At 35.5% G+C, this 13,599-nt stretch overlaps 1 protein-coding gene across 2 annotated transcripts in view; it reads right to left on the minus strand.

The window, feature by feature from the left end:
• The window catches only part of LOC128205490 (protein PHTF2-like), a 54,532-nt gene that overhangs the window by 16,385 nt on the left and 24,548 nt on the right, over positions 1-13,599 (minus strand). For both annotated transcript variants that reach the window (XM_052907180.1, XM_052907178.1), the window contains exons 9-11: positions 8,675-8,711; positions 6,739-6,861; positions 6,122-6,254 (exon numbers count right to left, since the gene is read on the minus strand). In XM_052907180.1, the coding sequence (XP_052763140.1) occupies positions 6,122-6,254; positions 6,739-6,861; positions 8,675-8,711 (293 nt within the window). The remainder of the gene's footprint in view (positions 1-6,121; positions 6,255-6,738; positions 6,862-8,674; positions 8,712-13,599) is intronic.

Consider the following 13,599-nt stretch of genomic DNA (forward strand, 5'->3'; position numbering starts at 1 on the left):
TGTATGACCAAACTTACTTACTTTATACTTCAGTTTGGATACAATTTTCCATTATAAGATCTTGAAGAGCTAACAAATTTTAGCATGTCGGCATGCTGGCATACACCAAGTACAGCTCGGCCGGGTGGCGGGCGGGCTGTCTGGCTGGTTCATCATCGTTTCCTCCCGGGTCTGTTTAAAATAATAAGAAATGAAAATAAATAACCGCACAACACCTACTCAAACATACAATCATTGACACCCTTTTAGCCTATACAACATACTCAATCAACACATTTCTGGCATACCAGTTTAAATTGAGTTCAGGCTTTAATTTCAGACAGTAAAAAATATATCAATATGTTTGAAACAGTGAAAGATTGTTTTTATTGTTTATAAATGTCTATAAATCACCACAAAGCATATATAATAAAAATGTTTTGAATTTTGCTATGCCTATGCTTTACTATATTAGAGCTGGCATTGTGAATGTCTTGTTAATTTTACATGAATTATATTGCTTTTTTAGTAATTCATATAGACTGTGTTTTAAGAACAAATTGAGAAGAAACTATTTCTCTACCATATTCTATCTCAAGTCAAAACAGCTGTTAGGAAGAGTAAATTGCACACCTACAAGCATGTTAAAAACTTCTGAAAAATATTGCAAAAACCGCCACTGTTTTTGTGCTGAACTGATGACCCCGCATTTTCGTATTATATGCAGGAGAATAAAGGTTAATATTAGCTATGTTGCCCATTGCCACTAAACCGGGTTTATGTTTAAACTTTTTGCTACTGAGCATGTTTCTGTAGCTTTTTGCATATATATTGATATTTACAGCAGTTTTGTGAGTGCCGTGTGGAAGCTGTAAAAAGTCGCCCCGCACTTACATTTAATGTTGTCATAATTTCCAGTTTTACAGAGACTGTGATCGGTAGTTTTTGGTTTACATAATCTTAGCTATGTTGCTCATTGCCACTTAACCGGGTTTATGTTTAAACTTTTTGCTACTGAGCATGTTTCTGTAGCTTTTTGCATATATATTATAAACATTGCTTTGAACATTGAACCCACCCCATTTACATAATTAATAACTTAACTGTCATTTTATACTTTGTAGGAAAGAGTTTGTCTAAAACTGTCTTGCATGCTTATACATGCCTTCAGCTGAATAATTTTGAAAAGAGGTTAACTTAAAGTTAGAAATTCTGTGCGGAAATATGTGCCAGTTTAAGCATGACATGTCAATACATTTCATCTTGCCTAAAGATATCCTTCTGAAAGCCTTTGTAAAAAAAAAATCACCAGTAAGACACTGTAGCTCTAGTGTTATCATGTAATTCTGCCAAAATGATACACTGCCTTTTATGTTGAAACCTCCCCTGGGTTCATAATCTATAATACTCACATTATAATGCTTGTTGAAACCAGGTCAAACATGCCAAATTTGATGGTTGTCGGGAGGGGAAACCCCTCCCGAACCCTCCCCTCTAATACAAATTATGAATTACTAAACATTTGATTTCATTATTTGTGCTGAAGTGTTTTTTTCTGTAATTTCATTCATACATCTTTAGCGCTTAAAGTATTCGTGAGTCATCTGCCCCAGTCTGCCATGACAATTTTTTTTATTCAATAAACATTTTTTATTTTTAAACTGGGTTGAAGTGTGTTTGGGTTAGGACCAGCCGCCAAGATAGCTCTGAGTAGCTATATAGAGTTCCGGCTGCGGTGTTGTGTATAATCACCTCACTGGGCATAATTACACTCAGGTTACCCACAATCGTGGCAGCAGTAAAAGAGCAGAAGTGCCTACATGTCGGCCTAAATGGTTAAAGGGACTGTGTCACAGATCTATAAGCACCAAAAAAAGTTGTTTTTTTGTAACGAATCTCAGGACACCCACTAGCTAATCACGCATAATGAATGAATTCTACCTGGTAATCTTTTTTAATGGAAAAATATTAAATATCTCCTACTTAAATAAATTGTAAACTATGTTTCGCTATTTTATCATCTGTGAGACAGCCCCTTTAATGGGCGGACGAGTCTAGTCTGTGTGAGTTGAAACCAGTTGCCTATTTAACACAGTTGGCAAGAGCGCCGTGCTAGTGTTCCTGCGGTCGTGAGTCTGAGCCACACACCAGGCTCACTTTTCTTCTCAGGTTTACCATACTGTAAGCATGCACAATGATTTTTAATGAAAAAGGAATGTTTTTTTTTTTAGATTTAGTTTTCACTACTTAAGTTTTAACATTTTTATTCATTACTTTAATTTTACAATACAATAAACGAAGTACACAATCGCACAGTTAACAGTTAGTTTGGCATGTATAGTGATAAGTCATAAATTATGACCTGAAGGTCATATCTGGATACCGATTGCATCAGCTTAGCTTGTTCATTATCCGTAAAAACCAACGTTATGTCATTATGGTGTCCAAAAAGCAACGTATAAACGATTGAATTTACAATAACAAGTATAATTCTTAGTACAACTTACCGTGAAAGCAACGTTAAATCCGTGTTATTGCATCATGATGAAAGTTTCTATATAATAGACACATTGAAGGAAGACGTCACGCGCACCTGCAATGGCCTATATGCAAATCATTGTTTACATCAGCTGTCGTAATATGCGCATAAATACATTTAACTTAATTATTTAGATATCCAGTTTAAACGGTATTTTCTAAGATGTGGGGTATAAAAACACAATTGTTATGACAAACTCTGTTCGTTTTGTATTATTATTGCAGAGTTATGAAATATAATTTCCGGTCAAAAGAAGTACTCTTTAGACGTGTATTCATTATAAGTGTTATCCACTCCTTTTATGGAAGTGCCGAAGGTGGATTGTACATGTACCTCGGGTATTTCCGTATTGATTTTCATTGGTTAACGGAGGTCAAACCCCGCCCTAAACATGTACAATTTGCTTGCCGGCATGCACGCGCTTTATATGAACAATGTATGACAAGCTTTTCTGGTTCTCATTTTCACGGTTCAGTGGTGCCCAAATTTTTTAATGCCTATCACTCCGGCAAAAAAGAAGTAGTCCCTTGCATACACGTACAAACCGTAAGAGGGCTTGTACAGACAAACGCTTCGCGTTTGTCTTCAAGCCCGTATTATCTCATAGCTCGTGTTGACAATTCTAGTATTGTTTTGAGAAAATACTTTAATTGCTGAATTTGTAACAATCTTGTGTTTAGTCCCTTTAGTGTTCAGTCCCTTTAGTGTTCAGTCCCTTTAGTGTTTAGTCCCTTTAGTGTTCAGTCCCTTTAGTGTTCAGTCCCTTTAGTGTTCAGTCCCTTTAGTGTTCAGTCCCTTTAGTGTTCAGTCCCTTTAGTGTTCAGTCCCTGTAGTGTTCAGTCCCTTTAGTGTTTAGTCCCTTTAGTGTTTAGTCCCTGTAGTGTTTAGTCCCTGTAGTGTTTAGTCCCTTTAGTGTTTAGTCCCTTTAGTGTTTAGTCCCTTTAGTGTTTAGTCCCTTTAGTGTTTAGTCCCTGTAGTGTTTAGTCCCTTTAGTGTTTAGTCCCTTTAGTGTTTAGTCCCTTTAGTGTTTAGTCCCTTGAGTGTTCAGTCCCTTGAGTGTTCAGTCCCTTGAGTGTTTAGTCCCTGTAGTGTTTAGTCCCTTTAGTGTTTAGTCCCTTTAGTGTTCAGTCCCTGTAGTGTTTAGTCCCTTTAGTGTTTAGTCCCTTTAGTGTTTAGTCCCTTTAGTGTTTAGTCCCTGTAGTGTTTAGTCCCTTTAGTGTTTAGTCCCTGTAGTGTTTAGTCCCTGTAGTGTTTAGTCCCTTTAGTGTTTAGTCCCTGTAGTGTTTAGTCCCTTTAGTGTTTAGTCCCTGTAGTGTTTAGTCCCTGTAGTGTTTAGTCCCTGTAGTGTTTAGTCCCTTTAGTGTTTAGTCCCTGTAGTGTTTAGTCCCTGTAGTGTTTAGTCCCTTTAGTGTTTAGTCCCTTTAGTGTTTAGTCCCTGTAGTGTTCAGTCCCTGTAGTGTTCAGTCCCTTTAGTGTTCAGTCCCTTTAGTGTTTAGTCCCTTTAGTGTTTAGTCCCTTTAGTGTTCAGTCCCTGTAGTGTTCAGTCCCTTTAGTGTTTAGTCCCTTTAGTGTTTAGTCCCTTTAGTGTTTAGTCCCTTTAGTGTTTTAGTCCCTTTAGTGTTTAGTCCCTTTAGTGTTCAGTCCCTTTAGTGTTTAGTCCCTGTAGTGTTCAGTCCCTTTAGTGTTCAGTCCCTTTAGTGTTTAGTCCCTTTAGTGTTTAGTCCCTTTAGTGTTCAGTCCCTTTAGTGTTCAGTCCCTTTAGTGTTTAGTCCCTTTAGTGTTTAGTCCCTTTAGTGTTCAGTCCCTTTAGTGTTCAGTCCCTTTAGTGTTCAGTCCCTTTAGTGTTTAGTCCCTTTAGTGTTCAGTCCCTTGAGTGTTCAGTCCCTTTAGTGTTCAGTCCCTGTAGTGTTCAGTCCCTTTAGTGTTTAGTCCCTGTAGTGTTCAGTCCCTTTAGTGTTCAGTCCCTTTAGTGTTCAGTCCCTTGAGTGTTTAGTCCCTTTAGTGTTCAGTCCCTTTAGTGTTCAGTCCCTTTAGTGTTCAGTCCCTTTAGTGTTTAGTCCCTTTAGTGTTTAGTCCCTTTAGTGTTTAGTCCCTTTAGTGTTTAGTCCCTTTAGTGTTCAGTCCCTTTAGTGTTCAGTCCCTTTAGTGTTCAGTCCCTTTAGTGTTCAGTCCCTTTAGTGTTCAGTCCCTTTAGTGTTCAGTCCCTTTAGTGTTTAGTCCCTTTAGTGTTCAGTCCCTTTAGTGTTTAGTCCCTTTAGTGTTTAGTCCCTTTAGTGTTCAGTCCCTTTAGTGTTTAGTCCCTTTAGTGTTTAGTCCCTTTAGTGTTTAGTCCCTTTAGTGTTTAGTCCCTTTAGTGTTCAGTCCCTTTAGTGTTCAGTCCCTTTAGTGTTCAGTCCCTTTAGTGTTCAGTCCCTTTAGTGTTCAGTCCCTTTAGTGTTTAGTCCCTTTAGTGTTCAGTCCCTTTAGTGTTCAGTCCCTTTAGTGTTTAGTCCCTTTAGTGTTTAGTCCTTTAGTGTTCAGTCCCTTTAGTGTTCAGTCCCTTTAGTGTTCAGTCCCTTTAGTGTTTAGTCCCTTTAGTGTTTAGTCCCTTTAGTGTTCAGTCCCTTGAGTGTTCAGTCCCTTGAGTGTTTAGTCCCTTTAGTGTTCAGTCCCTTTAGTGTTTAGTCCCTTTAGTGTTCAGTCCCTTGAGTGTTTAGTCCCTTTAGTGTTCAGTCCCTTTAGTGTTTAGTCCCTTTAGTGTTCAGTCCCTTGAGTGTTTAGTCCCTTGAGTGTTTAGTCCCTTTAGTGTTCAGTCCCTTTAGTGTTTAGACCCTTTAGTGTTCAGTCCCTTTAGTGTTTAGTCCCTGTAGTGTTTAGTCCCTTTAGTGTTTAGTCCCTTTAGTGTTTAGTCCCTTTAGTGTTTAGTCCCTTTAGTGTTTAGTCCCTTTAGTGTTTAGTCCCTGTAGTGTTTAGTCCCTGTAGTGTTCAGTCCCTTTAGTGTTCAGTCCCTTTAGTGTTCAGTCCCTTTAGTGTTTAGTCCCTTTAGTGTTCAGTCCCTTGAGTGTTCAGTCCCTTTAGTGTTCAGTCCCTGTAGTGTTCAGTCCCTTTAGTGTTCAGTCCCTTTAGTGTTTAGTCCCTTTAGTGTTCAGTCCCTTGAGTGTTCAGTCCCTTGAGTGTTCAGTCCCTTTAGTGTTCAGTCCCTTTAGTGTTCAGTCCCTTTAGTGTTCAGTCCCTTTAGTGTTCAGTCCCTTTAGTGTTCAGTCCCTTTAGTGTTCAGTCCCTTTAGTGTTCAGTCCCTTTAGTGTTTAGTCCCTTTAGTGTTCAGTCCCTTTAGTGTTCAGTCCCTTTAGTGTTCAGTCCCTTTAGTGTTCAGTCCCTTTAGTGTTCAGTCCCTTTAGTGTTCAGTCCCTTTAGTGTTCAGTCCCTTTTAGTCCCTTTAGTGTTCAGTCCCTTTAGTGTTTAGTCCCTTTAGTGTTCAGTCCCTTGAGTGTTTAGTCCCTTTAGTGTTCAGTCCCTTTAGTGTTTAGTCCCTTTAGTGTTCAGTCCCTTTAGTGTTTAGTCCCTTTAGTGTTCAGTCCCTTTAGTGTTTAGTCCCTTTAAGACTCAACTTTAACATTTACGTACTTCCATGAGATTGACGCGCCCCAGCCAAAGAACATGGAGAAAATGTCCCAGCTGGCAACACTAGGTAGGTCTTTGGTGTGGAAGGCAACAAAACACAACGGGGTGACGCTGATTATAACAGAAAACGCCAGGCCTGAAAAGAGTATACATTCATATACATTCATTGATAGAAAACAGCCTGATAGTAAAATTTGAAACTCTTCAATACTAATTGTCAAATAATATTGCACATAAATCCTTTGAAATCCATATCCATAATAGATTTATTTTTGATGTGCATACACTGGCACCATTCTACTAGTTAAGAAATATTACACATATTAACATGTGGACAAGTCAACTCTTCAATGTAAACTTTGCCATATAATATTAAACAAAAGAATCATTCATGGGGTTTATTTTATTTTATTTCAACACTTTGGCACTGTTTTAAAATTTAGAAATATTACGCATATGGCCATGTATCTGTAGACAAGTAATAAATAAATGTTATGGATACTGTCAACAGCAATACCGTTTCAGGTCAAAGTCTTAGAGCATTTAATTAGGGCATACCATAACCTACTCATTATGTTTTATTTGAACAAGTTACAGGAAGAAAATTATTTTGGCCTTACCAATGAGAATGTAGTCTGAGCTTTCTGGGATTTTGTCCACAGTTTCGATGATAGCCCAGCCAATATCGAGGGCCGTCAGCTCAACTTTCTTACATTCATTCCGCTCCCAAATAATACAGGTCACTGAATAAGAGAAAGGCCCCTTAAAATATTGAAATGTGAAACATGTGTCACTGAATATGAGAAAGGCCCCTTAAAATACTGAAATGCGAAACATGTGTCACTGAACATGAACGAGGCCCCTTAAAGTATTGAAATGTGAAACATGTATCACTGAACATGAAAAAGGCCCCTTAAAATATTGAAATGTGAAACATGTGTCTCTGAATATGAGAAAGGCCCCATAAAATATTGAAATGTGGAACATGTGTCACTGAATATGCCAAAGGCCCCTTAAAACATTGAAATGTGAAACATGTGTCACTGAATATGCTAAAGGCCCCTTAAAATATTGAAATGTGAAACATGTGTCTCTGAATATGAGAAAGGCCCCTTAAAATATTGAAATGTGAAACATGTGTCACTGAATATGCTAAAGGCCCCTTAAAACATTGAAATGTGAAACATGTGTCACTGAATATGCTAAAGGCCCCTTAAAACACTGAAATGTGAAACATGTGTCACTGAATATGCTAAAGGCCCCTTAAAATATTGAAATGTGAAACATGTGTCACTGAACATGAAAAAGGCCCCTTAAAATATTGAAATGTGAAACATGTGTCACTGAATATGAGAAAGGGCCCTAAAAATATTGAAATGTGAAACATGTGTCTCTGAATATGAACTAGAAATGTGTCCATAGGACACGGATGCCCCCACTTCGATTTTTTGTCACAGAAAATAAGCCATAATGATTATTCAGGATAATCTGAGGGCCCTAACTCCTAAATGATTAAGGCGATTTCCATGGCTATCGAACTTGATCAAGATATTATGGTCACAAACATGTGTTAAAAGTTTGGTGAGGATTGGACAAACAGTTTTCAAGAATTAGATCGGAAACAATCTTCGGGACGTATTTTTCAAGTCTTTTTTTGCAAATAAAGGACCGTAACTCCTAAATGACAAAAGCGATTTCCATGGCTATCGAACTTGATCAAGATATTATGGTCACAATCATGTATGTAAAGTTTGGTGAGGATTGGACACATACTTTTCAAGAATTAGATTGGAAACATATATTTTTGAAGTATTTTTGGCAAAAAAGGGCCGTAACTCCTAAATGACTAAAGCGATTTCCATGACTATCGAACTTGATCAAGATATTATGGTCACAAACATGTGTTTAAAGTTTGGTGAGGATTGGACAAACGGTTTTCAAGAATTAGATCGGAAACAATCTTCGGGAATTTTTGGCAAAAAAGGGCCGTAACTCCTAAATGACTAAAGCGATTTCCATGACTATCGAACTTGATCAAGATATTATGGTCACAAACATGTGTTTAAAGTTTGGTGAGGATTGGACAAACGGTTTTCAAGAATTAGATCGGAAACAATCTTCGGGACGTATGTACGTACGTACGTACGTACGTACGTACGGACAAGGGCAACCCTATATGCCGCCACTTTGTGGGGGCATAAAAAGGGCCCTAAAAATATTGAAATGTGAAACATGTGTAACTGAATATGAGAAAGGGCCCTAAAAATATTGAAATGTGAAACATGTGTCACTGAATATGAGAAAGGCCCCTTAAAATATTGAAATGTGAAACATGTGTCACTGAATATGAGAAAGGCCCCTAAAAATATTGAAATGTGAAACATGTGTCACTGAATATGAGAAAGGCCCCTTAATATATTGAAATGTGAAACTGAATATGAGAAAGGCACCTGAAGGCATCTAGCATATTAATTACCTTGTAAAATTATGAAATATACATGATTTTACTAATTATAATTACACAAAACAAACAAAAAGAAAGAATATAGTTTTTACCTTTATCGGGTGGATGGGAATTTACGGCTGTGGATGACTGAAAATAAACAAAGTTAAACAGAATAACAACAGAGCAGATGGATGAATGGTTATTGTTATAATGCTATTGTCAAACAGAAATCTCCCCATAAAAAACAACAACTAAAATATCAAATTTAATCTTATTCCCGTTACATTTTCATCATAAACTACGAGTCTGTTAAAAAAGCTCTGTAGCTTATGTTTATTGCAATGTCTTGCCATGCCCAACTTCAAATATATCATATTTTATCTTAATAGCAATTAATATAAGGAATTCTCCCCTCAAATTATTCATATGCTCAAAAAAAGAGTAGCTACTTCTTTGAAAAATAATTGTCTTTTCACAAATGCTTAGAGTGAAATAAAAGCTGTAGTCTTATTTTTTGTTCAATTTAATTCACTAGGTCTTGGGTGCTGGGGATATTTTTAATGACTATGAATAATTTAATTTAACTAAATGGACTTAAACCGGAAATCTAGGCTCTGATTCAATAAAGATAGTATGGCTTTAGATCGTAAAATAACCAAGCATGTCCTCAGATTGGGTGCAAACCGTGTATGGATATTTATTGCATAGATTTTTCCTGTAACTTTACGGGTTTCCTCGAGCACTCTTAAGTAGCTTAAGGTTTACGACTAAGACATCTATTAGTACAGGGCCTGAGGAACACTAATTAAAAGTCTTATACTACAGGACTCTATAGTAAAAGAAATAAGACAAAAGAATATAATGGTTCAGGGATGTGATTTGACCTGGCAGCTGGAGGGCTGAAACCATTTCGCCCATCCATGGGTTCTTGGGGTGCTCTTGGCTTTTCAGAAGCTCTTTTGAGGGCTCTCCTGACTTCAAATTTGAAGCACACTGGAATATTATCTTAAACAACCGAAAGCAACCAAATAATTTTTTTTTATCAGGGTGAGGAGGGATCCCTGGGGCCATTAGATCCGCGGAATTCTGCGAATTCGCGGACACATCACATCCCTGTGGTTGTGCTTGGAAATAAAGTGTTCATGAAGGAGATCTAAACTATTATGACATATGGATCAAATTGATGCAAACAATTCCATCTGAATATTGGATTTACAACACATTGCACCAAGATAAAACAATCACAAATAAAACATGATTATTCTGTATGAATAATATAAGAGTATTGACATTATGACAACAAGTCAAAAACAATATTGTAATTGTTGAATATTTTGCATAATGATTAAATTTTTCTATTAAACGTAAAAAAACTATGATGTCCTGTAAGCACATTGGTTAGCACACTCGCTTCTCACCAAAGCATCCAAGGTTCGATTCTTGACCCTGGGTAATGTGAGTTTTGTTTGTGGTCACCTAGCTGGGGTTTTTCTCTGGGTATTGTGGTTTCAGCAACAAAAATAAGACCACACTCTCGTGCAACATTGTGCCAACGAGAGTGACTAACAGTATTTCTTCACAATTATTATAAGATAAATATAGTTTCAATAAAACATCGGCAAATGTTTATGCAAACATCTTTCATAAGCTTTATATACTTTACTAAAAATAAATTAAAAAATGAAATTCAAAGAGAGTCAAAATTAAAATTGCACTACAAACAAACTATAACAGCAAACATAGTATTACTTTAAAAGGCCATCCAGTTTGCAGAAAATATGTGAAAATATGCGATGAATAATAAGAAAAACACCAAATTATGGAGACCTTTATGGAAGGAACACATTTCATAGTATAAAAGACAACTTTACACAAAAAAAACCTTTTGAATGAATTTATTCCTGACCTGAAGGAATAGACATTTTAAAAAGTTGAATCTTTTTATTTCTTTTCTCCATAAAGTTTACTATGTATTAAAGATGCTTTTGGCAGTTGTTGATTGCCAGCAGTTTGGACAAATTAGTCAATACTGGCTAAATATTCAAATAATTTTAGGAATAGCAGATTACAATTAAACAAGAGCACCTTGGAATGAGCTCAAATGCTCGTCTGATATTTTTTGCAAAAGGGGCATTACTCAAAAATCATTAAAACCAGAGTTATGGGCATTGTTATACATGTCAACTGGCAACATCTGTACCAAGTTTCATTTGAATATCATGAAGAGTTTTTGAGTTGTAGCAAAGATTAAGTTTTTGTAAAATGATGAAGTCAACAACCCCATCAATAACAAGGCAATACCAAAACTTTTTTCTTCGAGATAGACAAGCTAAATATGGGTAATAAAATAATCTAGCCTGTTTACATTATGTATCTGCATGCGTTTATCGTAAATATAATATAGGCTACAGAGAAACGTGTACACCTGAATATAGAGAACATTGAAATGTGCAAAAACAAAATACAAAATTAAATAATAAAATAAATGTGAAAGCAGAGAGAAGAAAATAAATAAAATAAAATAAAATCTACAAATAAAAAAGCACTCAATAATTAAGATGGAGATCAATATGGGACTTACTTATACATGTATCATGTTAGTATTTTATAAGACACCTGAATTTGCCTAAACTTTTGTCCTAAATTTTATTTGCCTAAACTTATATCCAAATTCTATTTGCTCAAACTTATGTCCTAAATTCCATTTTCCAAATTTATTTCCTAAATTCTATTTGCCAAAATTATAGCGAAATTCTATTTGCCATAGGTTATGTGCAAAATTATTTTTGCCCAAAGTTGTGTCCTAAATTTTATTTGTTCAAAGAAGTATGTCCTAATACTATTTTCAAAAAGCAAAGCTTAATTAAAAGTTGCTCAAAGTTATATACTTAATTTCAGAACAACAGTTTATATTCTTTGATTTGTAAGCATAATGCTAGGTCCCGAAGTAATGTCCAAGATATCAAAGAAAGTGAGACAAAAAGAAGACTTCCACTGTGGTGGAAAGTTAGCCCAAGCCTGTAAGTCCTAAACCAGTGAACCAGTAAACTGTTTTGCCGAAGAAAACTTAAGCCTTTAATTAATAATCATGAAATTTGCCTTGTTAATATTAATGTTTCATATTGATGGCTAGGCTTACTCAAACAACTACACGAATCCTACAATATTTTTGAGAAAAAGAGAAGTTATTGGAAAGCAGAAGTGTGTACAAAACTGCCTGATACGTGGTAACAAATACCTTGGAGAAAAGTCTTGCCTGGGACACAGAAAAAAACAACAACATAAAAACATAAATTCTTGTACTGGCCATGCTGAAAGTAATCTTTATATTATAGTAATTCATTTAAGATAAGTCCAGTTAGTGTTCTTCAGTTAATAATATTAAAACAAAACCAAGAATGTTTCAAAATTGTTCAATGAAATAAAAATAAAAATGTAAAATTAATACATAAAATATTATAATACGAGGGCACTGCAAACGAATGCAAACAGATGTCTGTTTTTGTCAGTCAAAAAAGGGACTTCACTCAACACATATTCAAGCTAGAGTTACGTGCAATGCTACACAGATGTATATTGTCTCTGGCAACATATGTACCAAGTTTCATTTGAATATCTTGACCTGTGTTTTGAGTTTTGGCCAGGGTAAAAGATTTTGGCATGTTAACATTTATATATAACGCCAATTGCGACAACACAATTAAGGCTTTCACATTACAAAGACTTTTTCTTTAACAACAACAACAACGACAACAAACAGACGAGGGTACAAAAAAGTGAGGTGTTTGAATGAAGAAATCTAAAACAAACACAGCAAATATTGCAATAAATCCACCTTTAATATGCTGTAACAATGAAAAATGCTTGTTTCAATGATAAAATATCACCAAAAGATCAAATTAAACTCTATTCAATTTATTCAATAAATATTTGACGGAAAATGTTTTAGTAACCCAATTTTATATTCAGTTATGAATATGCTTCGATTTACACAAGTCAATTCTAATAAATGCTTGCCAGTTGCTGTTTGGTCTTTGTCAATAAAAGTTAATAAAAACAAACACCAAACAAAGATTTACAAAATTTGTTGCCAACATTAAATGTATGTGTCCCTTTTAACATTAATATCAAGTCCAAAAGTATGTGAGATGCACTTTTTAAATTGCCCAATCAAGGGCTTGACACAATTTTATCAAACATTGGTTTAAACTTGACCTTGGTTATGTTATTCATAGCTAGACTTTGGCCTTCCAAACACTTACAATAATTCAATCTATATATATAATGAAATATATTAACAATGTTATTGTCCTACCATCCAATTACATTTGATATTGACCTTGACACCAATGTTTGACCTTGGCACAAATGTTTGACCTTGGCACACATTCTAATCCAAATCTGATTTAATTTACTGTAATAATTAGGCCACCACACATTCAGATTTAAGCCCATTAGGTGACTGCCCTTGACATTAGTATAATGAAGGTCGGGAATTGTTCGAGTTAATGGTCGGCAAGCAATTAAGCATGTTTGATTAAGGAGGGAGGGGTTTGCTGCCTACAAGAGTGAACTGATCTGACATAAACAGAATACAGATGTCTATGTTTATATAAAAGCTTCACTGTTTTAAAAGCTCTCAGCCAATGGAGTGCCTGTCAATCATTCTGGGGGTATATTCAAAGTTTGAAGCAAACAGCAAAAATATCTAAATTGACATGTTTCTGGACTTAATGGATTTTCATATTTTCAGAAAAGAATTCTTTTTTACAGATAAACATTTATCTCTTTTAACTATTAAAAAAAATAATATGTATTGTAATTCTTTTGTAAATTAAGAAACATCTCTTATATCATTAGTTTAAAGTTCACGAACAAAGAAGCAATTTCTCTGCTTCCCTCTTTTCACAGCCTTCAACATCTTTTAAGTTATCAAATTCAGCATTCAAACAATCATGGTGACTTAACAACATCATCTGTGATAACAGTTTCACAATAACATATACTTAAACAACTTTAATATGCATATTTTCAA

Source organism: Mya arenaria, chromosome 10 (assembly GCF_026914265.1).
Source record: "Mya arenaria isolate MELC-2E11 chromosome 10, ASM2691426v1".
Taxonomy (NCBI): domain Eukaryota; kingdom Metazoa; phylum Mollusca; class Bivalvia; order Myida; family Myidae; genus Mya; species Mya arenaria.